General features: G+C 42.9%; 1 protein-coding gene across 1 annotated transcript in view; it reads left to right on the top strand.

The window, feature by feature from the left end:
* Positions 1–27737, top strand: part of LOC126439769 (ankyrin-1-like) — a 434210-nt gene that overhangs the window by 389055 nt on the left and 17418 nt on the right. The window contains exons 2-4 of the mRNA XM_050090593.1: positions 7345–7918; positions 11882–12028; positions 25919–26282. Coding sequence (XP_049946550.1) covers positions 7356–7918; positions 11882–12028; positions 25919–26282 — 1074 coding nt within the window. The 5' untranslated portion in view covers positions 7345–7355. The remainder of the gene's footprint in view (positions 1–7344; positions 7919–11881; positions 12029–25918; positions 26283–27737) is intronic.

Here is a 27737-nt window from a genome sequence, read left to right as displayed (position 1 = left end):
ATCACTCTATTTAAGAACGCATTTAATATTGATGTTTCGAATGTTACTTCAGTACGCCTATCGGCACATAGTTCGCGACATGAGCGCCACCTGCCCTGGCCGCTGTGCTACTACGCTGGCCGATTTTACTCAGTCGCTTAGGCGCTCTGCAACTTCTATGTACCTATTTTATTTGTTTGACAAACCCTGTTTTCAGGGCTATATTTTATATGATTAATGTAACTATGCAGATGTTTGCCTAAACGATAAGGACATATCACTTCATGTTATAATACTGTAAGTACCAAGAATCTTTCTCACATCTTGAATACAATATTTTCCTAATATATGTTAAACTTTATTCTTGACTCAAGTTTCATACCTTAATATATATTACGATGTTCATTTTCCCCAGGCCGTCTTCTGAAGAAGATAGATTTATATCTATTGAAACCTAGGTAAAGATTACTTTATCCTTTGCAACTGGTCGGCTGTTCTTAGTCTGATTTACGTGGAACCGTTGCTGTAGCGCAGCTATGTTTAAAGTACTGAAGCCATGCATATTCCGTGTTAACTACTGAATTAATTCATTTGCTCTCTTACTAGAAGTTAATATTTATGAACTCTCGTGGGCGGAGTCGACTGGAACGAAATTAACATATCTTCCAACGGTTAATTTACACGATGTCCAAAAAACATCATTCATTTAAATTCAAACCAAGAGTCTTAACCCCATATCTCTTGAAAATACCTTCGTATCAGAATCTGCCTACTTGAAATCCATATCCTACAAGAAATCCATATCCTACAAACAAAAAATTGTCACTGGCTACACAGACAAAAATCTTCTCATAATTCAACAAATCTAAAATTTAGCAAATAATACAAATGACAAATCAGTAAACATTCAAAAATGGCCTTCCGAAAGTTGCTGTAGAAGGCAACGTTCGTTAATGTTATTCTTCGACGCATCTATTGTTGGTAATGCATGCAAATATCTTCGGAATCGATATTTTCAAAATATTTTGTGTAAGCAAAAATTAACTGCGAGCCATAGTTCTATTGAAATCATCTAAAAGCGTAGTTTCAAATGCTTTCGCCACAATATGATCGTGTTTCATTTTTCCTTTGCAAACTATGCTACTTCTTCCGTCTGTCCCACAACAATGGTCCTCCTCTCCTCCTCCTCCATGTTGGAGACTTTACTATTTACAAACACGGCAATGTTTATACTCCCTCTCTCTCTCTCTCTCTCTCTCTCTCTCTCTCTCTCTCTCTCTCTCTCTGCTACAACAGCTGTTAAAACTCGTTTCAGTCCAGCAAGAGAGAACAGTTTATTCTCTGCTGACTAGAATCATACGACGAATTAAATGATTAATACGTTTCATTGCCTGCTGAGCAGGCAAGCCTTAAATTCTACGTCTATTCTCAAATGAATTCAGACATTACAGGCAAAGTTTAACAGTAGGTGCTAGTAATTAAATTATAAACACGACGGTTCGCAACACAGCTGAAAGAGAACAGGCAATATTTATGTTTTCTCCCTCATTTTTAATGAGCTTTGGGGCACGATTGTGTTGAATTGCCACATTTCTTGGCATGCAAGTACACAGAGGTAACCAGCAAGCAAATTTCCGTACATAAAATTCAGAGCTGAAATTACTTTTCACGTCATAGTGTCGGATATCTATACTTGTCGGCCGAATACCTACGAGGGATTGGGCTTATTTAACAGAGAGAGAGAGAGAGAGAGAGAGAGAGAGAGAGAGAGAGAGAGAGAGAGAGAGAGAGAATAATTGTCGTAGTTCACACTACTACAATGTGTTAATATCCTCGAGGCGTCATTTCTGACTTTAAGAAAAATAGTTTTCTGTAAACAACTGTTTCCCTAAACATTTTGTCAAAACGACTTTCACCCACACCTTACACATTGTGCCAGATTCCTTAGCTAGCAGAATGTAAAAAGTTCGCAGTACTATAAAAATTCTAAACAAAACATTGTCTTGCCCTGTGAAAGACACTGTAGTGTCAAGTCATACACCTGCTGTTTCTGGAATAGTAGCGACGGAGAAATCGGCTGGAGGTGCACTTTTCGTCCGCTATGATCAGTCATGTGAAGCAAGCAAGAACAGGGCGAGGAATTCCTGTCTCCAGCAGAACGTGTCCTCATGCCTTGTGGTCTACCTGCCATAAAAAGAGTGTAACGATACTTTGAACGGAAGGAAGTTGGACTTATATGAACGCTGGCCTGTTAAGGAAACAATGTGTCACAGGATGTCATCAACGTTACGAGGAAGCAGGGAGCACCCTTACTGCTATACTCTATAGCACGAAGTCACACAGATCCAGTGTTGTCAGAGAAGAAAGTAAGAATCAATTAGCAGAATCACGATGGATATTAGCGCTTTTCTTCTGTCAGAACGGATTGTGTAGGCTGTAAGGCTCATCTAAGAAACTCAACAGCATAAAATAAGTCAGACCTTCTATATACTCCTTCCATATTTCTACTTTCCCTTCTTTGCTTAGAACTGGTTTTCCATCTGAGCTCTTGATATTCATATAAGTGGCTCTTTTCTCCAAAGCTCTCTTTAGTTTTCCTGTAGGCAGTATCTATCTTACCCTAGTGAGATAAGCCTCTACATCCTTACATTTGTCCTCTAGGCATCACTGCTTAACCATTTTGCGCTTCCTGTCGATCTCATTTTTGAGACGTTTGTATTCCTTTTTGCCTCCTTCATTTACTGCATTTTATATTTTCTCCTTTCATCAATCAAATTCAGTATCTCTTCTGTTACCCACGGATTTCTACTAGACCTCGTCTTTTTACCTACTTGATCCTCTGCTGCCTTCACTACTTCATCCCTCAGAGCTACCCATTCTTCTTCTACTGTATTTATTTCCCCCATTCTTGTCAATTGTTCCCTTATGCTCTCCCTGAAACTCTGTACAACCTCTGGTTCTTTCAGTTTATCCAGGTCCCATCTCCTTAAATTTCCATCTTTTTGCAGTTTCTTCAGTCTACAGTCTACAGTTCATAACCAATAGATTGAGATCAGAGTCCACATGTGCCCCTGGAAATGTCTTACAATTTGAAGCCTGGTTCCTAAATCTCTGTCTTACCATTATATAATCTTTCTGAAACCTTTTAGTATCTCCAGGGTTCTTCCATGTATACAGAGTTCTTTCATGATTCCTGAACAAAGTGTTAGCTATGTTTAAGTTATGCTCTGTGCAAAATTCTACCAGACGGATTCCTCTTTAATTTCTTACCCCCAATCCATATTCACCCGCTATGTTTCCTTCTCTCTCTTTTCCTACTCTCGAATTCCAGTCACCCATGACTATTAAATTTTCGTCTCCCTGCACTAGCTGAATAATTTCTTTGATCTCGTCATACAATTGATCAATTTCGTCATGTGCAGAGCTAGTAGGCATGGACTTCGTGTCTATCTTGGCCACAATAATGCGTTCACTATGCTGTTTGTAGTATTCTACAAACACTCCTTTTTTTATTCATTATTAAACCTACTCCTGCATTACCCCTATTTGATTTTGTATTTATAACCCAGTATTCACCTGACCAAAAGTCTTGTTCCTCCTGCCACCAAACGTGACGGATTCCCACTATATCTATCTTTAACCTATCCATTTCCCTTTTTAAATGTTCTAACCTACCTGCCCGATTAAGGGATCTGACATTCCATGCTCCGATCCGTAGAACGCCAGTTTTCTTTCTCCTGATAATGACATCCTCTTGAGTAGTCCCCGCCCGGAGATCCGAATGGGGGACTATTTTACCTCCGGAATATTTTACCCAAGAGGACGCCATCATCATTTAATCATACAGTAAAGCTGCATGCCCTCGGGACAAATTACGGCTGTAGTTTCCTCTTGCTTTCAGCCGTTCGCAGTACCAGCACAGCAAGGCCGTTTTGGTTATTGTTACAAGGCCAGATCAGTCAATCATCCAGACTGTTGTCCCTGCAACTACTGAAAAGGCTGCTGCCCCTCTTCAGGTACCACATGTTTGTCTGGCCTCTCAACAGATACCCCTCCGTTGTGGTTGCACCTACGGTACGGCTATCTGTATCGCTGAGGCACGCAAGCCTCCCCACCAAAGGCAAGGTCCATGGTTCATGGGGGGGGGGGATTTTGCTTAGAGCACAATTTAACCACTAACAGTTTGTTTGAATCATGAAAGACAATTGTGTACATGTCAGGAGTCAGAATGCACCTCACTATTTGATACGTACTACATAGTCCTAATATTTATTATTACTTAACAAATGAAAATGTGCTCGGATGGAATGTTCTTCTCTCATAATGACTCTGGAAGTTGCTAATGTCCATTCCAATCAGCTGGAATTTTATTTCCTGAACCAGAGATTACGAGTTGCAATTTTCATTTCAATCAACGACGTGGAAAGAAGGCCCCCTCTTAAGAAAAATGAAGAAAGACATTGTTATCTAACAATCTATACAGAGTACGATATATTGTCTTAGAAATATTGGATCATGGTTGGCCGTCTATTCAGAAAATACTGTCTGAAAAACTAGTTTCGTCGATTATTTGCCTATTTCTGGACCAGTTGGTTGATAAAGACCAGATGACTTCATACACGTGGAATTACAGTGGAAGGCCCCATCACATGAAAAACGCCTCTGAGGGGCGGAAGAAAGTGATACACTAATATCAAAAGCTGTCAAATGTTTTCTCATTAATAAAAAACCTTCAAGAGGGCGTCGAGTACTTTCGCTGATTAATTCCTAATTTGGATGGAAAAAGGATAAAGAAGTCTGCAATTCAGACTGATGAGACGACTGTAAAGATTCCAAATTGATGGCAACGTGAAATCGTTTCTGACTTGGGTGACCCACTCACGGAAATTACACTGTAGAAGAAAACATCGCCACCACTGGAAGTTACACAAATATTGAAAAGTAGTTTAATGCACTTTGTACTCATTGGAAAACTTGTAAACAACTTTAATGATGGACGAAATGAAACCACTTCCTCACGGTTTTCCTGGGAAACGACACACCGACAGCTCAATACCTGTTGCAATTTGTGGAACATTCGGTAATGAAGACCGGTAGGGCTACCTTAAAGGTCATGCCTCTCCTAGGGCACCATCACGGCACTCCTATTGAGAGAGACTCTACGAAGAGAAACCTGTGTGGGTGGACAGCAAACAGAAAACCGGTGCAGAAGACACAAATGACAAGCAGCCACATCCACTCATTCGCCCTTCGTCTGCAGACCACTGCATGGTGTGTGGTCGAACCACTGTCCTCCCGAATGTGAGTCCAGAGTGTCTCACCGCCGCGCCCTGCATATCCAGTCCACTACTTGCATTTCACACACGTTTCTCTGCCGGTTACATGGCGCAGACACGCACGAAGATTGTGTCTCCAAAATATGCTGAAGGTGATCGGGACCATGGCTCTCTGTCTTCTAATAATTCAGACGCGATCCCGCTCAGTATCTTGGCAAGTTTGTGATTACCTAGAAAACCGTTTGAGTGAAAGAATCTGCGAAAGCTCAGTCTAAACTACAGTCGCATTACGAGTGTCACAATAAAGTAGAACACTACACCACTGATCTCGGGATACATTAAAGATTTATAAGACAATGACGTCTGTTTCTTAGCCGAGGAACATGTCGATGCTCGAAGATTGTATGGAAATGTGAACGGTTTTACAGCTTTTACCACTTCGTTTATTTACATGCAGCACCACTTGGATGTAGGAAAATACGGTAACAACACCTTTAAACAACAGTAAAAAGTCGTTCATTATGCGATTACAACGCCAGTGTCCAAAGTTTTGAGCCTATAACATTGAGTGCATACTTGGTATGGGGAGGCGAAAAAAACCGCAAAGCGATATAAAACGCAAGCAAATGTACAACTAACTAATGAGGGATGGGAAAGAAAGACTTGGGTTGGTCGGGTGGCTTCCAGAAGCCTGCAGTGCACGTGTTGGCCTGCGACCCTGCGCTGACCTCCGGCGCTACGCTCTGTTCAGCACTGCCTCGGCGTCTCCATCCACGTCGAGCTGGCGTGACAGAAGCCTTGGGACGAATCCTTAGGCGCTCTCCCGGCACCGTAACGGTCCGGCAGACCTCTTACGCTGGTGGAATGGAGGTGCTAATTCGGGACGATTCGAAAAAAGTGGACGCCGTGCTCGCGAAACCCACTTGTCTGAATCTAGGAAACCAGTTTACACTGTAGGGTGTGGAACTGTTTCACTGACTCCGTCGTTTGCCCCTCATACGACCAGGAGAGTCAAGAGTGATGTCGGAGCTGTGATAGAGCTTACTTTGGTTTAACCATGACGTATCTGTCATCTAATAACTATCCGAACGTTCTGTGGGGCAAAGATGCTATACAAACACGTCCACGCCAAAAGGAGATATAAATATATATTTGTGCAAAAGTTCCATAACACACGTTCTGGAAATGGAGGCAACGAGTTTAATTCCTAAACTGCTCAACCTGGAAATACCTGGGTACACCATAGCTTGCAACATTCGGATAAAATGGCGACATGATTTATGATTGTATTATGCAGCATTGTTTACCACGGAGGTGGGTGCTGAATCTTTTTCTTAAGAAAGAAGACACAGATATCAATCTGTTAAAAGGAGAGTTAAACTTACTAATGAATTTAGACTCTTACAGTGGTTCAGAACGGTTCAAATGGCTCTGAGCACTATGGGACTTAACATCGGAGGTCGAGTCCAATAGAACCTAGAACTACTTAAACCTAACTAACCTAAGGACGTCACACACATCCATACCCGAGGCAGGATTAGAACCTGCGACCGTAGCAGGCGCGCGGTTCCAGATTGAAGCGCCTAGAACCGCTCGGTCAAGGCGGGCAGTAAAGTTTAATCGTGCCTACCCTGAGACATCCACCGAGGAAACCGATTTCTGCATTACATGTACATTGCTTCTGATGAGGTGTCACGGATCTGAGGAACCTGAGATAAGGAGGAAGAAAATTTTTCTCAGAGGTGCCACAAGCTTGGATTTAAATAGAAGTCCTGTAACTTTAGGGCTGAAAGACGTCTGTTGCTTCACCAATTTTTTTGCTATGACATAAATAAACCATCTTTTGACTGAGAACGATAACATTTTTAGAAGGTGAAAGCAGTCTATCGTAGCACCGCGCTGGCAGTTACAAACCTTAGGTGATCACGAAGCAGTACGGGCCCTTGTCATTTTAAGGAAACTGGTGACGTTGCAATTGATTTAGGGTGTACAACACTTTTAACAGCTGTTGTTTCATACAGGTATGCATGCGCCTCGTACAAGTGTTGAGGGTGCAGTGTGAGGGCTGCTCAGTGGCACTGTGTTTCAGGACCACCCACCATGTCGGCAGTTACGGAGGTTCAGAACACCACAACCGAGGCCCTGGCCGCCCTGCTAGACGGGGGTGACGGCGCCCTGGTGACGCTGGTGGCGGGCGAGACGAGGGTGGCGGCTCACAGGGCCGTGTTGGCAGCCGCGAGCCCCGTGTTCGAAGCGATGTTCGCGCACGACATGCTGGAGGCCAGCTGCGGCCAGGTGAGCATCGACGACGTGGAGGGCCCGGTGCTGAGGCTCCTGGTCGCCTACACGTATACCCTGCAGGCCCCCCAGCTGCCCGACACGGCCGCCCAGCTGCTCTCGGCGGCCGACAAGTACGGCTTGTCGGCCCTGAAGGCTGCCTGCGAGCGGCAGCTGATCTCGCAGTTGGCCGTCGAGACCGCAGCGGCGACGGCCGTCAGGGCAGTGAGGCACTCATGCCCGGACGCCACCAGGGCTGCCGTCGCCTTCATAAAGGACCACCTGCAGGTGATGGCCACGCGGGGCTGGGCGGACGCTGTGCTCGAGTACCCGCAACAAGTCATTGAAGTCTGCAGTATGCTCGGTGAGCCACCGGCAGAAGCCAGGTAAGCACGATTCCCTTTTTGCCAGTGCTAGTGTGAATTAGACGTCGTCCTTACTTTGTTCGTCATGGGTTTCTTTGCTGCCCATGTTGCGTAACACCTTAACTTGATCTAATTACTGATCATCAGTCACGATGCTAAGTCTCTCGCTGTTTTCAGTTCTACTGCTTCTATCAATTTCGCCTTTCTCTGATTTACTCTGATTCCCTGTTCTGTACTCATTAGACTGTTCATTCCATTCAGCAAACCCTGTAATTTTTCTTCAGTCACTGAGGGAATCAGTCATCAACACATCTTATATCATTTCACCCCGAATTTTAATTCCACTCTTCAATCTTTCCTTTATTTCCGTCATCGCTTCTTCGGTATATAGATTGAACAGTAGAGGCGAAAGATTACATCCCTGTCTGACACCCTTTTTAACCCGAATACTTCGCTCTTGGTCTTCCACTGTTATTTTACCTTCTTGTCTCTTGTACATATTGCAAATTACTCTTTTCCTCTGCCTTACCCGTATTTTTCTCAGAATTTCAAACATCTTGCAACATTTGAGATTGCCGAACGCTTTCGCCAGGACCACAAATCCTATGAACATTAGGAACGTCAATTTTCTTTTCCGTTCTCCTGTGTATTATCCTTCTTAGCAACTGGGATGCTTGAGCTGTTAAGCTGATTGTGCGATAATTCTCACACTTCTCTGCTCTTGCAGTCTCCCAAATCGTGATGATTATATTTCTCTCAAAGTCAGATTGTATATTGCCAGACTCATACATTCTACACACCAGTGAGAATAGACCTTTTGCCACCTCCTCCAATGATTTTAGAACTTCTGATTGAATGTTGTCTATACCTTTTCTGATTGAATGTTGTCTATACCTTTTGCCTTCTTTGATCTTAAATTTTCCAAAGCGCTTTCAAAATCTGATTCTAATCACCAATATTTTCCATACCGACTCCTGTTTGTTCTTCTGTCACGCCATCAGACAAGTTGTTCCAATCAGAGAGGCCTTCAGTGTACTCTTTCCAACTATCCAATCTCGCCTCTGTATTTAACACTGGAATTCCCATTGTGCGCTTCATGTTACCACGCTTGCTTTTAATTCCGTGGAAGATTGCTTTGAATTTTCTATATGCTGCGTCAGTCTTCCCAAGAATCATTTCTTCTTTGATTTCTTCACATTTTTCGTGCAGCCATTTCACGTTAGCTTCTCTGCACTTCCTATTAATTTCATCCTTAAGTGACATACTTCTCAATTACTGAATTTTCCTGAATATTTTTGAACTTCTGTCTTTGATTGATCAACTGAAGGATTTCTTATGTTTCCCATGGTTTCTTCGCAGTTAGCTTCTTTGTACCTACGTTTTTCTTTCCAACTATTGAGCTGTTAATTATCGCAGTATCTGTAGCCTCAGAAAACATAAATCTCATCTCTTCTTTCCTTAGTACTACTGTATTCCACTTCTTTGTACATAGATTGCTCCTGACGAGTCTCGTAAAATTCAGCCTACTCTTCACCACTGCTAAATCGTTATGAGTCTAAATCTACTCCTGGGTATGCTTTACAGTCCAGTATCTGATTTCAAAATCTGACTTTAAACCTTCCATGTTTCGGTCCTTTCTCAAGTATACCCCCTTGTCTCAAGATTCTTGAATAGACTATACCAGCTATTACTAGGATAAATTTACTATTGAACTTAACTAGCCTTACTTCTCTCCTATTCCTATTATCAAGTACATACTCTCGTGTAACCGTTTCTTCTACTCCTTCGCCTACGGTTGCGTTTCAGTCCCTCCATGACTATCACATATGTACCGAATTACCTGTTCAATATCCTCATACTTTCTCTCTCTTCACCTTCAACTTGCGACGTCATCATGAATACCTGAACTATGCATGTTGTTGGTTTGCTTTCGATTCTCACGAGAACATCTATACTCATCCGTTCACAGTATCTCACTTTCTGCCCTGCCTTTCTATTGATACTGAATCCTACTCTTATCTGCTGCTGTTGCTACTACCCTATTCTCATATTACCAGAAATCCTTTCCTTTCCTTTCCTTTACTTTTCTTTCCTTTACGCGTCACTGACACCCACTACAGCTAGATACATCCTCAGCATTTCCCTTTTCTTATTTTCTAGCTTCTCAACCACATACAAATTCCTTACTTTCCACATGACGACTCTTAGAACGTTATCCTTTTGCTGATTACTCAACTTTTTTCCCATGGTCACCTCCCCCTTGTGCCTCCTCGCCTGGAGGTTTGAATGGGGGACTAGTCTGGCCAATGGAGAGTCTGTACAGCACAGACTCAATGAATCACATGCCTCATTGACGGACGTTATGAATCTTTAAGCAGTGGTTTACATTGCCTTCAGTATCCTCATGTTGTTGATCATTTATCCTCACGTTGTTGATCATTGCCAATTCTTCCTCATTTAGGACCAGTTTCAGGCCTCAATGGAAAGAGAGTGCCGTGAACCTCTGTTGGCCCCTCCGCCCCCTTTGGAAAGGCTGTTGGCTGAAAGAGGGTGACACCTGATGCTGGAAGTCTTCAGACACCAATGCTGATTATTCGTATTCAAAATTCAAGTGATGGTGAGGTTCAAACCCGGGATTGAGGACTTTCCTGATTACGAAAAAAGACGCTACCCATGGGTGACTGGCCCCAAAGAGCAGGGTGTGACTCCCTGAGATATCCAGTCAAGCAGGAGCTATGAGCACTGGGGCTACTCATGCACACTGGGGGCAAACAAGAAGAGAATACTCCAGCCAGCACAGTATCATTGTCACACTCAAGGCTGTGCCTTACAATCACATTTCCTTCTCATCTCTGTTCAGCTATCGCCCCGAATTTTTTTCGTGCATTCCCTTTTACAAAGCAGACAGGAAATCTCTGCCCCCCCCTGTCGTGTTTGAAGTTCCCTATGGCGTTACCAGAGGTGGTCCACGGAATCCTATGAGGTTTTCCGCTACTGGGATACAGCAGATTATATTCGCTGTCCACCTACAGGTGTACGACATATCTCCCACAACGTCAGTATTGATGTGACGTTTCCATCCAGCTATCATTTGTTGCCTCTGTCTCTCGGATACATATGCTCCATACAAGTCTATTTTGTTTCCTTTCCAATTTAAAAAAAAAAATCCATATTCAATAGACTACAGGTTACTTCACAAGTTGTAAACATTGTCCATCAGATAAAATTGCATACACTGCGTAACCCATATTTTTTCTTTTAATGGTGGCCTCTACTGCAAACTGCTCAACACGAAAATTGTTGTTTAAGAAACACATCACCACTGCTGTCTTTTCAATGAATCGAATTGTGGAGACATTACATGCATATATACAGTTCTATTTGCTTTACTCAAATGCAGATTTTGAATATACTCTTGATAACTTTTATACCATAGCTCTTGTAATTCTTGTCCATCTTCTTCATTCCCTTGGGCTTCACATCAAACAGCGCCTGCATATCCATGACCATATAGTTTCAACAGTAAGTTGATACCCCAACTTATCAGTTTGTTTCTCTATCGCTGGATCTCTCTCTCTCTCTCTCTCTCTCTCTCTTCCTCCAGTGATATAATTCAGCATCCATATATCAGTTTTCAAATTACCTCACAACCAAAAGTAGCAGCCAGTTGACTGTAACTGCTTCTAAATTCTGTCTGATAGTTGTTCTGTCAGGGCAGCAAAATTGTTGGCCCTTATGTTGGGATTTGGTTTGTGCTTCATTTTGAACAATTTGTTGTTTTGCATCTTAAGCTACGCCAGTGGGGAATATAGCAGAAGTAGTGCAGAAAAAGACCAGTTAATTGGTGGTACAGTCAGGTTAAGTGAGGGGCTGGTGTTGTTGGCACTGAGTGTTTTGTTGCCCCGGTGGACAGTCCTTCAGCTGTATCGCCTGCAGTGAGCCCCTGTGTGAACACGCCCACCCACACAGTGTTTCTCTGTGCAGCTCGCCGACTGCCACAGGGGGTGGGTCCACCCCCAACTCTGACCGTCAACCCCACAGCGGCCACAGCCGGACTCCTGCTGCAGCTGCGCCTCCCACATCTGCCCGACACACCCCTCCACCTGATGACGCAGCCGTCTCTCGCTTCCGGTGAGTTGTGTTGCCACACGTGCCCAAGTCTTACCCTCACAGTACTGCTTATTTTGGCATGATCCAGCCGATATAGTAAATAAAATAAAATACAGATTCCTTCAGTTTTTGGATAGAGGTTACAGTTGCCATTAAACATTACTCCTTTCTCACTTTTTTGGCTATGATATTTTGAAGATTGAGCACATATGCAGAAGATTTCTCGTTCTCTGTATTTGCAGTGAGAATTACATTCAGTTCAGTCGCTCAACTGTAGTTACATAGGAAGTGTCCCATTCAAATCATACCCATTCCCAAAGATCCTTTATATATTGATGTGTTGAATCTGATTTTGTTTTTAGTGACGATTGTGTGTCTTACAAATTGATTCGGAATTAAATGGGTGTGGAAACAAGATTTTTCACACAATTCCTCTCAACAAAACCTATATGAATGGTTGTAGATATAAGTTGTTGAAGACACTGAGTAAGAAATGGCGAAAATAAGGTAAACAGAAATACAAGTAATAATGACAAAAAGTTAATATTTAGTACAGTAACGAGGATACAGATTGTTTTGGGTATGTCTTAAAATGTAATTCGAATATTCCTTAAATGGTTCCCTGGTCAGTTACATCTGTAGTGACTATTGGAAATTTGTGCCGCACTGTAACAGGAACCCAGATTTGCTGCTTATTGCAGGCAGTCTCCTTGAGCAGTCGGTTGCCTGAGCACACCTCCACTTCTGACTCAGCTTCTCATCGAAACTTGCACTAGAGTTTATCCCGGGGGACTTGTCGGAAGAGCAGCAAAAGGGAAATAGAATCGGTGGATGTTATCCTACTTCAGAGGATGTACATGAGAACCTCTGGTGGTAGTGTTTGCAAACCATGGGTAAAAAACGTCATCTGCAATGGTAATTCCATCTACGCCAGCAAACGCACTCAGCTGGTCTAATGGTTGAGGTATCTGCTCTCGAGAAGTGAGAAATGCAGTGGGTGTGGCTGAGTGGAGATGCGTACAGCACTGTATGGCTCGTCACTCGTAAACAAACTCCTGTACTCGATGGATGATGGTCACCAGGTGTGATGAGTAGTGGTTTTGATTCACCGAGGAGAAGTTTTGCATAATTCCATGGTATAGTTAACTTTTATTTTTATATATAACCAACAGCAGAGTTTCCACAATGATGATGGTGCCACTACAGCGGAGTTACTAAATACAGTTTTCCTTAATTCCTTCAGGAAAAAAGACAAAGTAACTATTCAAGAATTCGAAACCAGAACAGCTGTTAGCGTGAGTGACATAAAAGTATATATTTTAGGTGTTGTGAAACAACTCAAATCACTTAAGAAAGGCAAGTCTTCTGGTCCAGATGGAATACGAATCAGGTTCCTTTCAGAGTATGCAGACACAATAGTGCCTTTCTTAGCAATCATATACAACCGTTCACTTGGCGAAAGGTCTGTTCCTAAAGACCGGAAAGTAGCACAGGTCACACCAATACTCGAGAAAGGAAATAGGAGTAACCTATTGAACTACAGAGACATATTACTGACCTCAATTTGCAGTAGGATTTTGGAGAATATACTGTACTCGAACATTATGACTCACCTCGAAGAAAATGACTTATCGATACATAACCAACACGGATTCAGAAAATATCGTTCTTGTGCAACACAGCCACCATCTAACCGTCTAGTATTGCCCTGCTACGAAATATCATAGATCCAGGGTTGATGCGCAGATCAGGTTGACTTGTAGTGGGGAGGGGGGCGGTGTAGTGGGGACGGGGGGGGGGGGTGTGATCTGTGTTCACATTTAGTGACTTTGCTGTTTCCTCTTTGTTCACCGCTGTCATGTCAAATGAAAGAGAGTGGTTTCTGTGGCTGGGAGATATCAAGTGAATTAAAATACATTCACACAATTACGGAAGATTAAAATACGTCATTAGTTCCAGATTTTAATACAATTTCCTCCTATCTGACAGTCGAGCATTAATTATCTTGCAGAACAATGAAGTTACTTTTGTCGCTTTGCTGAAGTAATTCGGCTTTTATTGATCTTTTCCGCTGAGGCAGCCAGTTTGTTTGAAACAAAGTGTTCAATTCCACACTATTGGCTAGTTTCAACTGTTCGCTGCATTTCAAGGGCACGTTTCCGTCTTCTACAGGGTGTATACGACCCGGGACAACCGGGAGATCTGGGAAAAACCCGGGAACTTTTTCATCCGGGAGAAAACCAGGAAAAACCCGGGAATTTTTTAGAATTCTGGGAATTTTTCATTGTTTTAGTTTTCAGTTAAATTTTTGTAATTTTGACTGGCAAGAACTGTTACTCTAACAAATGATATTACTGTATCCCGCAACTGCAGAATAATACTGCAACAATGAAACTTAACGAGAGAAAAAAAAACCAAAATAACTTAAAATGCAAACGAAATGCGCCATATACGACGACGACACAGAGTCCTCATGCAAGCGTCTGCCAACAGCAAAATGTGTCAAAGGCTTTAGGAAGACTGTGCAATACTTCATAACAACAAATTCCTTCCGATGACCGTGAAGTCACAACTGTCTACATTACATTCGTGTTAGCAGTTACGAGCGAGCTCATGCGCGTGCGCAGCTGAGTCCTGTTTGAGATGTATATTCTCCCGCTTCTGGCTACAGGAATGTGGCTCTCCGCTGTGCAAGCAGTCGTAGCAAACAGCTAGATGGTACCGGGAAAAGGGGGCGCCAAATTCATACTCTCAAGGAAAAAAACTTGTTTCACAAAGCGCCTAGCATCCAGCGCACGTTGATCTATCAATCATTTATATGATTTTGAAACGCATCCTTGTTGGTTTCTGAACCCATTTTAAGTTCATTTCTGAATGCATCGTAAGTTGATTTTTGAATGCGTGCATAGTGTACGTGATGTCTTTGTCAGGAGAATCCTAATCGCATCTAGAAATTAATCTTTCTGCAGACAAAAGGGGATGGGGCCGTACGAGCTGAGCGGAGTAAAGCCGAACGGATAAATGCCAGTCGCTGTCTGATTGTGGTTGATTGGGTTTTCGAATGTTCAGCTTTCTTATAATTCGTAGCGAAATCCATAGATTCAGTCTACGAGAATGGAAATAAACGACTGCAGGAATAACAAGTGGGTAAGATTACGTATTATCTTCTCGTTGTATCCAAGAAAATGAAATTTTGACAGAAACTTTCTGCCCAGATTGCTACACTAGTAAGGACCAGTTGTACAGCCCCTGGCTAGCAGCCGCTTAAGTTCTGATTCGGAAGTAACGCAGAAAACGTTTTGTACGAGTTTGTAACAACGCCTAATGGCAGAACAATCGCGGGGTAACTAAACCGGTGATTCTGGCAGGGTTACTGAAGTTAATCGGCGAACAAATTTTGACAGTGGCAGGAATGTCCACAGAATTGGTGATGACAAGATTGTTAGAATGAGGAAGCAGAATAAACGGGGACATCACACAAATTATGGAAGGACGAGACTATTCCAAATTTATATAAGAATTTTGTAATACTACTTTCCGATCTCATGCTTGAGAAACTGGTGCTAATGAATGAAATGTGAAACTATTTCCTAACATAAAGCTTTTTGCTTGTTGTAGGCCTAATAGGCATTTCATATTGGTACTTAGTGAATTATATTCTATCGTGTTTTAAAAATGCCCATTTGTGTCAAAACAGTCTCGCTAATTTGGTGTGTGTTACAAAATTTGCTAGAATATTAGAAAGGCCTGTTTTGTTTTATTTAGCATCCAGTGACAAAACAGACGTAATCAGATCCAGAAACCACACCAGTCTTGGGTATTATTTGTATTAACAGCTTTTTCAGTATTAGATAACGAAATTTCGATTTTTCATGCAGCAAAAAGTTCGACGAACTTTGGTGAGGTAATAGATTCTTGTGCAGAAAGCAAAGCACGCCATTTAAAGCTGTAGCAAGATTAGAGAGAAAAAATGCTAGGAGGTAAGTATTGAAATGTGTACTTTCTTGCTTGTCTCTTGTCTATATTGGTTTTATGCATCCTATATTTTACTTTTGTCACACAAAACAGGAAGTTATTAGCTATTAGGCAATAAAGAGTCCAAATTTTCTGAAGAGTTCATGTTCTCCCAATTACAAATATTCCCATCCGCTATTAATGGCGAGTTTTTTTAAAAAAATAAAGAGGGGCAGGCTGTCAGACTGGCTGACTGGGAGCAGGAGAGGCAGCACAGGACATTTCTATTTCCACAGTCCTGAATATAGTTTGTCATCGCTTACAAAATATACCCGTTTCAATTCCACAGAGTGAAATACAGTGACGTGCGATAGGAGAATGCTGTATGAAGAGGCGTGGCACTGCGGTTCGGCACACTTCAGACCATATAACATGTCTTATATTTTCTCGAACACGTATGTTTTTGTTTCAAATTTTTCAGAATGATGTGTTTTACAAGATGCCCTAGGGTACGTTCGAAAATTCGATTTTTTTAGTGTTGACCGGTTCGCAAATATCGTAGATGCGAGGCTGATGCGCAGAGAAGTCTGAACTATAGTGGGCAGTCTCCACGTGGCCCGTGTTAACGTTCAGTGATTTACTCTCGCGTCACATGAAAGCAAAGCGGATATCTTTGGCCGGGAGGTATCAAGTGAATTAAAATACATTCACATAATTACCGAAGGCTGATATACATTATTAGTTTCAGATTTTGTTTCCACGTTTCTGACAGTCAAGCACCAATCGCCTTGCAGAACAATGAAGTTATTTTTGTCTCTTTGCTAAAGAAATTTGGCTTTCATTAACCTTTTCCGCAGAGGCATCCAATGTATTTGAAACGAAATGTTTAATTCCACAGTACTGGCTAGTTTCAACTGTTCGCTGCATTTCATGTGCAAGTTTTCATCTTCTAGCACGTACGGCATTATGCCATACTAATGAACCAAACGTGAGATACTGCAGTACTGGTACTCCAAGAAAATTTACATCTGAATCTGGACATACGAATGTGCGCTTTAAGTTGCAGTTTAAATGTGCACATTTTAGTATGGTTCACGAAATTCTGATCTCTTGGAGTACCCTGTGACGTCTTACTGCTTTTACAACATAATGTAAGATCTTTCAATGTTTTACACGTACGTACATACGGGCTTCCTACGTCATGTTAGCTGCGCAAGCTCGGGGCGCCTGTTACGTGGCGCTCTCCGGCAGCTGCTGGAACCAACCTGTTTCCAGCAGGTCGTGGAAAAATATTGCTAATGTTGGTTTGAAAAGCGTTAATTTCAAAGTAAATATCTTTTAACGTAAGTTGGACTATGCGCGAGGATGTACCATGAAATTCTTAAATCACAGAGTGTTTGACTCCATTTAAAAATCAACTCTTTGATGAAAAGCCATTTAGAAGAATTTCGAACCCTGAAGATCAGACATTTATGTCGTTATTAAACATTTTCCTGCCACATTTGTGTGATGTATCGTAAAGTGTAACATGCGCAAAAATCAACATTATATCGAAAGACTAGCTTCTCTTGCAGCTTATTAACCTTTGTGACCAATATTATATGTGGAAGCTTTGCTTTTCTTGTAGCAACACTATGTATATTAATGTAAGCCATTAACTCGTGTGTTACCGCTGCTTAGCAGGGATGTTGCTATTGGCTGACTACATCACGCGCCCTATGCCCTGAATACTCGCTGTCATGAGCTGGCGAGATCACGTGACATGAGCTGTGACTGCCTTACAAAAGCGCATCGCAATCTCGATTTCTGTGATTCGGAAAGTAACATGCGGTGTTTGGTGGAATTCCATTGTGTGCTGTCGTAATACGAAAATAAGCAACGTACATGTTGCTGCACATCAAAGATATTTCCAAAATGTGACTTTTTCCCTGGGTTTCGTTTTCTAAAGTGCCGGGAAATTCTACGCCCATGTCCAAAACCATAACCATTCAAAGGATTGATAATTTCTTGCACTTCTGACGGAAAATATACTGTCACTTAAGACGGAAAAAGTGTTTTCACGCGGGAGAAAGTGTATTTTTAAGCGGGAAATCCGGGAAAAATCCGGGAATTTTTTTCCTTGTCCACGTATACATGCAGTATTAATCAAATTTGATACGTATGAAGTATCGTCTCTGTTGTGCGACTGGATTCTTGATTGCCTCGCAGAGGTGTCACAGTTCATTCTGATAGACGGCAAATCATCGAGTAGAATAGAAGTCATATACGACGTTCCGCAAGGTAGTGTCATAGGCCCTCTGCTGTTCCTGATTTACATAAATGACGGCAAATCATCGAGTAGAATAGAAGTCATATACGACGTTCCGCAAGGTAGTGTCATAGGCCCTCTGCTGTTCCTGATTTACATAAATGATCTAGGTGATAATCTGAGCTGTCCCCTTAGATTGTTTGCAGATGATGCTGTAATTTACCGTCTAGTAAAATCATCAGACAATCAATTCCAATTACAAAATGATCTAGAGAGAATTTCTTTATGATGCGGGAAGTAGCAGTTGACACCAAACAAAGAAAAGTGCGAGGTCATCGACAAGCGTACTAAGAGAAATCCGCTAAATTTTGGGTATACGATAAATCGCACAAATTTAAGGACTGTGAATTCGACTAAATACCTAGGGATTACAATTACGAGCAACTTAAATTGGAATGACCACATAGATAATGTTGTGGGAAAGGCGAAACAAAGACTGCGCTTTGTTGGTGGAAACTTGGAAGATGCGACAAACCTACCAAAGAGAGCCTACATTACACTTGTACGTCCTCTGCTGGAATATTGCTGCACGGTGTGGGATCCTTACCAGGTACGATTGGCGGAGGACAGCTAAAAAGTGCAAAGAAGGGCAGTTCGTTTCGCGTTATCGCGCAATATGGGTGAGAGTGTCACTGATATGATGCGCGAGTTGGTGTGGCAGTCGCTGTAACAAAGGCTGTCCTCTTTGCGGCGAGATCTGTTTACGAAATTTCAGTTGCCAGCTTTCTCTTCCGATGGAAAATATTTTGTTGACATCCACCTATGTAGGGCGAAATGATAAACATAATAAAATAAGAGAAATCAGAGCTCCAATGGAAAGATTGAGGTGTTCCTTTTTCCTACGCGCCATTTGAGAGTGGAATGGTAGAGAAATGGTATGAAACAGGTTCATCGAACCCTCTGCCAGGCACTTCAGTGTGAATTGCAGAGTAAACATGTAGCTGTAGATGTTGATTCCCTCCTGTATAGAGAGTCAAGTACTTTCTGCTTTGATTGACCAAGATAATCAGCTGCAGATTTGATCGACTTTGGAATCCACTGAACATTTAAAACCCTCCTGCACCTCGGGCAGGCAACAGAAGCTCACCCATTTCCACTCGCAGTCATGGAAGACAGAGAGAATTAGTGTTGAAATTATATCAGGGGCAGGCAACAAACAGAAATTTTTCGATTTTCGTGCATACAAATCATGCGGGTAATAACGCGTAATTTAGCACAGGAAGTACATACCTACAAGTAAAAAAATTTTAAAAACGCTACGTATAAGATGACAAACACCTACATGTGCCACATGCACACTGAAAACATCGACAGTGTCGAATTGTATACTTAGTGTCCAGGATAATAGTATTAATAATGCAGCACATGCTGATATCAAAATCCGTATGCTCCGTAGAGAATGTGAAACAAAGCAGAAAAAAATAGAACGCCAAGATGACATGCAAGACTTGGAAAGGTAAGAAGTGGGGAGATGTTTGGGATGCAAAAACGCCGGCCGCGGTGGCCGTGCGGTTCTAGGCGCTACAGTCTGGAGCCGAGCGACTGCTACGGTCGCAGGTTCGAATCCTGCCTCGGGCATGGATGTGTGTGATGTCCTTAGGTTAGTTAGGTATACTTAGTTGTAAGTTCTAGGCGACTGATGACCTCAGAAGTTAAGTCCCATAGTGCTCAGAGCCATTTTGTGATGCAGCGTCAAGGGTAACAGCAGCCATGTCTCCGAGCTGATAGTCCGTGCTGCTGGAAACGTCGTCGAACTGTTCGTGCAGATGGTCGTTCTCTTGCAAACGTCCCCATCTGTTGACGCAGGGATCGAGACGTGGCTGCACGATCCCTTACAGCCATGCGGATAAGATGGCTGTCACCTCGACTGCTAGTGATAAGAGGTCGTTGGGATCCACCACGGCGTTCCGTATTACCCTCCTGAACCCACCGATTCCATATTCTGCTAACAGTCAATGGATCTCGACCAACGCGAGCATCAATGTCGCGATACGATAAACCGCAATCGCGATAGGCTGCAATCCGACCTTTATCAAAGTTGAAAACGTGATGGTACGCATTTCTCCTCCTTAGACGAGGCATCACAACAACGTTTCACCAGGCAACGCCAGTCTACTGCTGTTTGTGTATGAGAAATCGGTTGGAAACTTTCCTCATGTCAGCACGTTGTAGGTGTCTCCACCGGCGCCAACCTTGTGTCAATGCTCTGAAAAGCTAATCATTTGCATGTCACAGCATCTTCTTCCTGTCGGTTAAATGTCGCGTCTGTAGCACTTCATCTTCGTGGTTTAGCAATTTTAATGGCCAGTGGTGTATTATTCAGACAACATTCTGCATCACTAGAAATACGTCTTCTCGCCACGGCAACTAAAGACAGTCCTCCTAATTTAGATTTTTTCACAGTTTTCGGAAAATATTGAAGTTGCTTTTTTGAATTTGTACTGAGGCATAATTTTACTTTCACTGTGTAAAGGAGTGTTGTCGCTTTTTGAACTTTCATCAGGTCCAGTGTGTAATTTTGATTATGTGAGGCAAGTATATGTGACACCCATTGCCCCGGGGGGAGGGGCGGTTTGAATGGAATAAGACGATTTCAAATGTGAAGAAACAGGACAACTGTTGCGTTACACAATTTTTATCGGAACTAGTGTGCTCTTTCTTCACATCGACATTCTTCAAAAACAGACGTTGAAAATGAACAAAAATCTAAACGACAAAACTGGTCGCTGCAGTGGACTGAGGGAACTGCTGGCGTAATCGGCGCCCAGCGCTACCAACAGAAATGGCAATCGTTTAGATTCACGACCCAGTTCTGGCGCTACAGCTGCAGGGTCGATGGCGTTTGCTGAAATGAAAAAGCAGGGAAGTCGACGTGAAGTGTTGCGGACAAATCCGATACGTGACGATACCGAACGATGGACCCATGAGACACCTTTCAGTGTGCCACTTACATGCAGTTACCGCAGCTTGCACGGTGGTTGTCGGGAGGCGTGGACATCCGTCGTTTTCTTTTCAGTTCTTGCTCTGAGGGGGATAGCTTGTTGATGTACAGAGTATCCAATAATAAATCAATACTCCAACGAACAGCTCTAAAACCGGGAGTGTACTTACAACGTGCAACCCATATTTTTATAGGCAGGCACGTTGATGATTTTGCGCTGATATATCAATCCTTTTGTCGATACATGGGGAGCAGATAACGGTATTTTATTTTGTGTCGATACATCGGATACTGTACATTTTAAAAATATCAAGTCATAGGCAAGCTCTATCATTCCGCAATCGACGTCTGTTAAAACCTGTCGTGCGGCCATCAAGACGTCGGAAAGCCTTTCCCAGGAGCCACCTCAGTACAGGTGACAGCGGCGCCAACCCGCCGCCCTTTTATACCTTGTATACGCGATACTGCTGCCATCTGTATGTGTAGATATCGCTATCCCATGACCTTCTGTCAGCTCAGCCTCTCCCTGCCTGGAAGCACCCGGGTGGTTCTACAGCGCAAAAGACCTGCTGTCAATTAGAAATCAGAGACTACTCGAAATTGTACGTAGACGGAATAGATTTTAAATAAGCTAAACATTTATTCAAAACAACTGATGCCTTGTCATCCACAAACTAAATACTTTCCTTAGTGAAGTGTGTTTTTACATTTTAATTAACAATATAGTCAAATTGCACACCATCGACTGCTAGGCACATTTGGAATGGCTGTTTGAGAGAGGGAGATGAACTGGACAAGCTACATTGGATGATACGTCGTTGTGTGGTCTGGCGCGCATCATCTGACATACCTGGGGTTCATGACACTCTATCTTTTAGTGCTCCCCGTAGAAAGAAATCCATTTGAGTCAGATGAGTATTTGTACTAAAATTTGCTATGAGAACGGATTAAAATGCATCGTGGTTTTAGAAATATTATATACTGCTTTTGGTGAGTATACTAAGAGTGAAATAGGTGTTTACGACTGGTATAAACCTTTAGAAGAAGATGAGGATGACGAGAAGTTCATAATAGAAGACGAACTGAGAGTCAAACCAAACGATGCGTAAACTAACACTCAATCGTCTCGGTGACATATGGCCGAGACCAGTGAAATGTGAATGTTATGTGTCTGACGGTAATCTTCGGTTTTAACAGTACAGTGCACCACGACTCCTTGTCCCAAGATGAAACGGCCAGTAGGCAGATCTTCTCACCAGCTGAACCCCGATGGCTTGAAGCAACACGGAAAGGTGTCCGGCTTTGTGGCGGAACAGTTCACCGTCTCTGCACTGCGATAACGCACCTGCTCACAGTTCGTTGCGTGCTTGTGCATGTTTGGCTAGAAACAATACTGTAGTGATGTCTTTGGCCCCACGTTCGCTCCATGTGTGACATTTGTTCCCAAAAATAAAGACAAACCTTAAAGAGCTGTCTTTTACATAAGAGATGAGATTCAAACTGCACGTCTGAGAGAACTAAACGCTACTGTAAGGATTGTTCCAGAATCGTTTTAAGCATTGGAAGAACCACTGGAATATATGTATTATATGTAATGGGAAATATCTTGGTGAAGACGACATTGATGTAGACCAATAAATAAACCCAGTGTTGGATGCAACATTCACCGCTGTTGCTTCCACTATCATATTGTCCATTTTGGTGCCAATGTCACGACCCTGTCACCGTCTTCTAAGAGGAATGTCGTTGGTTCACCACCCAAGTTTCGTCGATAGAAAAGAGTTCTGTTAATTTCCTGACTTGTATCAAGTATTTGCATCGCCAGTCAGTAATGACTTCTCTCTGGAGGGATGTTTCCTTTACTTAGAGGTCTGTTGCAAGTAAATCGCATTTCATGCAGTGTCTTACGCTAAACAGCTTTCTTCCTAGGAAAATAATTTTTTTTGTTTTTACGGCAACAACTAATTTGTGTAATGTCAGCACTAGTTTTTAGCCATGCAAAAGTCCCTATGGTTGATCAAATTACCTATTTTGAGAAGCTGCTTGCAATGATGGATTTATACTCCAAATTTCGTAGTGCACTTTCTTGGCGGTTCTGGCAAACCGCGTGGTTTATTTTCGGTCGCCTTTGTGATGCGTCCAATAGCGGTAAGGCTGACTTTTGTGTAAACTACAATGCTTTTTCTTTTTGAGACTGGCAACATTAGCCCCCAGTTCTCTCTGTGCCGACTCTTTAATACAATCCGTGATTGCAATAGAGGTGGCTGAGCCATTTTTACCCCAAAGATTGCAATTCTTTGCATTGTGCAGATTTTCCTGTGATGTGGTGCGCTTGTCAATCATCTCTGAATAACATATTCGTACATGTCCACAGAGCATTTCACACGGTGGATTACTGTTGACCGTTGAAGGAGATAGAAATGTATGGAATAGGTTCCCATGTATGTGAGTGGACCTCAGCTCTTAAGTGACAGAACCCAGTATGTTGTCCTCAGTGGCGAGTGTTCGCCAGAGGCAGGAGTTCTCCAGAAAAGGGTGATGGGACCGCTGTTGCTGTCCGTAAATGGTCTGGTGGACAGGTATCTGCAGCTGTTTGCTGATTGTCCCCTAGTGTACAGTAAGATGTCGTCGTGAGTGAGTGTAGGAGGACACAAGGCGAGTTGGACAAAATTTCTAGAATGGCAGCCATCTGTAAATGTAGAGAAACGTAAGTTGATGCAGGTGAGTAGGAAAAACACACGTAGTGTTGATGTGTTCCGCTAGACACAGAGGCGTCGCTTAAACGTCTGAGCGAAAGTTCGCAAAGTGATACGAAATGGAACGAGGTTGAGAGGACTGCGGTAGGGAAGGCGGGAGGTCAACTTTAGTTTGTTGGGAGAATTTTAGGAATGTGTGGTTGGCCTGTAGATGAGGCTGCATGTAGGCCGCTGGTGCGACCTATTCTCGAGTACTGCTAGAGTGTTTGGTGTTCGCAACAGGTATAATTAAAGGAAGACAGCTAAAGGACTGAGAGCTGAGCTGATATTTTTGCTACCGGTAGTTTCGAGTGACGCAGAGGTATTGTGCAGAAGCTTCAGGAACTCGAATCGGAATCACTGGAGGGGAGGCGAAGTTCTTTTCGAGGAATTCTGTTGAGAAAATTTAGAGAACCGTCTTTCGAGGCTGACTGCAGAACAATTCTAGTTCCGGCAATGTACACTTGATACAAGGCGTGTGAAGATAGGGTGAGAGGCATTGTCGCTCGTACAGAGGCATACAGGCAGTCGTTTCTCCCTCGCTATATTTGGGAGCGGAACGGAAAAAGCAGATGATTGCAGTCATTTGAGAACTTTTTATATGTACCAGTTACTACTATTGTTTCATATGGTTGCTGCTCCACCTACATTGATTATTTTGTACTGAATGCAGCAGTTTTATTACGTCTGTAGTTTCTAGTTGGTATTTCACTTGTCTTTGGAGCTTCTTACTGGCTCTCTCGCTTGGGATCAGCCTTTAACTTGCATCAGCTGTGGGGAGAGGTTCCCGCGACATTGGTTAAAGTTCAGCAATGCCAGATCTATACCAGTATTTCGATATTTGTAAGTGAACATGCGATAATGAATCAACACTCTGTTTGTATTTCTTACAGGCACCTGATTTCTTTCTGGCATGATCTAATTTATGCATTGCATTAGATACAGGAAATACAGTACTTTTTTGAGACTGGTCTAAAGTTACGGCTTAAGTGTTTGTACTACTACTGAAAGAGAAATTTTACTCGGAAGCAGCGTAGCTGGTGTACACTTGAAGTTTACTTAGACCTTTTTAAGTATAAATGTAAAGTTTTACGCCTTCTGTAGTGGTGTGTAACTTATTTTGTAACCAGAATTTTCAGAAAATGCAAAAAGTTACACAAAGTTAACATGACTGAGTATAGTAGTTGTGCAGGATGCCGCCTGCCACAGACCATATGGTGGGTTGCAAAGTTTGTAAGTAGATGGAAATGAATGTTCCAGTGGATGTATCTCTTGTTGCATGCATGATTATATGAGCACATGTGACGATTATTATGCAGCGGGTAGTGTGTGTGTGTGTGTGTGTGTGTGTGTGTGTGTGTGTGTGTGTGTGTGTGTGTGTGTGTGTGTCAGGGAGAGTCGACCTGGTGCCCTTGTTGTATTTAAAATATGTCGACCGACTTATTGTGTATGAAGCAGTGACTTTTATATCTTTTGTTGGTATGTCAGGAAATTTCCATTTTACGGGTCTGAATCACTTAGCTGTCTGGTGAGGAAATTGTATTTCAGTACTTACAGATACGTTTAGTTTCTAGTGTTTTCTTCCTAAGTGACAGAAGGAATTGGTACCCAGAGAAGGTACTTTTAGGGGTGTGTTTGAATGTAGATGAAGGATTGGGTGGCAACTGCATGCCGAGGTGAAAGGAGGCGGATCTGTGGAGTGAATTATGAGGAAAACCAAATGAATTTGTTAGGAGATGGAGTGCACCTATTTTTAATAGATGGCTGAAGTTTTTGATTATGGGCTAGTGCTGTGGATCTGTCTGTAATACGCTGGTTAACCCGTATCGCAGAAGCGAGATTTCTAGATTTGTGATTTGTTGCTCGGAAGAAGTGTATTCAGAATTGTTGGCAGTTTTGCGGCTGTGACAGTTTCTTTCATTTGGTGTGTGTGTCTCGATAGTAGAGAGTAAGTGTGTCGATGTTTTGTGCAGGAGCCTTTCTGATGCAGAGCGAGGCAGGAGGCTGATAGAGGCGGCTGCGGATGGGGCGGTGGAGGAGGTGCGGACGTTGCTCGCGGCTGGGGCGGACGTGGGGGCGAGGGGCGGGGGCGGGTGGACCGCCCTGCACTGGGCTGCACGGAGAGGCGACGCGGCTGTGGTGCGGCTGCTGCTCTCTGCGGCGTCCGATCCCAACTCCAGTGATCACAGGGGGTGGACGCCGCTGCACATGGCGGCACACGATGGCAACACAGAAGCGGCGGCCGCGTTGCTGCAGGCCGGAGCCGACAGGGGGGTGAGGGCTACTGACGGGAAGATCCCCCTGGACTACGCCAGGCGGTACAACCATCAGGAGATCGTCAGGATGCTAACACATAGTTAATACACGCCAGTAGAGGAAGTGGCATCCTGCACTTCATTCTACATGATATTAAAATAAAAAATTGAAAAAAAAGATCGCTTTCTCTATTCATTTCTACCTTTTGCAGTCCACACAATTACTCCAGTAACACCACAACTACTGCAACAACAGGAGATATCTGTAAACCAACGTGACAAACCTTCCTTTTCAGAATTCACTCTGTAAAACATTTCACAAGCAATTTCTGCAAAAGCTCAGCAACAATTGCAAAATACTCCATCATTCATAAACTCCACTTCTCTCTCCCTCTCTTGTGTTTCTCGTCCCACATACAGTGTTCAAACAGCTTACAAGAATACAGCCGACGTCTTTCACAACCGCCTGTATTTCGAAACGTAAACACCCAATCTCTTCCAAGACACAAATGCGAGAATACCGGTTGTTGTGCGTTAATGTTAGTTCGTTGCACCAGTCCACTACATTACCTAATTACTGGAAACTACTTGCTAGCAGTGTCTATGCTGCTACATTACATCACTGCAAACTGCACCATTCTCATATTACTGGCATATAAGCTGTTCACTTAGAATGTATCTTCAGATTTCACACTGAATTCACTTCTGTGCGTGTACCACATAAGTACTTTTCATGTTTAACTGTAATGTCACATTGGTAGCAGTGCTCACACCACATCATGCTCACACCATCTGCAGCCCTCTTGCCACCTCACCTTCAAATAAAGAGAATTGAAGAACCACCGAAAATCATTAGACTCCTAAACACCTCCCTTGCTGCTCTTACAGAACAAACTACCATCTCTCAAGGAATTACACTCAATCACGTGAGACATGCAGTCATCACTGGAATTATTCGGCAGTTCCCAAAGTACACTTTTGCGTCTCTGTACACGCTTTCTAAGCAGACCTGTCTGCTGTGATACAATTAGACTTGGCGTCCCCGTGCGTGCATGTGTGACCAAAGCGGCAGACTGCATTCTGAACAAGAGCTTCTGTGGCCCTCATGTGGCGGCGTTACACACGGAAGCTCCTCAACATTCTCTGTGAGGAAGCAGCGGCGCCAGGAGACAGTATTGACTTGGTGAGTGACCTCCACGGCATTGATGAATACTTCAGGCTCTGCCAGTTGATCCTCAACATAAATAAATGTAATACACTCTGCATACACAGGAAAAGAAATCCACTACTGTACAATTACACTGATGATCACAAATTGCTGGAAACAGTAAGTCACCTACCGTAAAATATCTAGCAGTAACTATCCACAGCCACCTTGCGTGCAATGACCAAAAATACCAATTGCTAAGAAACTGCGGCAGATCTTTACTCAGCGATTCCATAATCACATGTTTTGTGCTCCTAAATCCAAATTTCGTGCTTCCTGCCCTGTAGTATGTCGACTTCACAACGAAAGCCTCAAAATTTTCCGACTTTT

This window comes from Schistocerca serialis, unplaced genomic scaffold, assembly GCF_023864345.2.
Source record: "Schistocerca serialis cubense isolate TAMUIC-IGC-003099 unplaced genomic scaffold, iqSchSeri2.2 HiC_scaffold_1343, whole genome shotgun sequence".
Classification (NCBI taxonomy): Eukaryota; Metazoa; Arthropoda; class Insecta; order Orthoptera; family Acrididae; genus Schistocerca; species Schistocerca serialis.
This window is presented reverse-complemented; position numbering and strand designations above follow the sequence as displayed.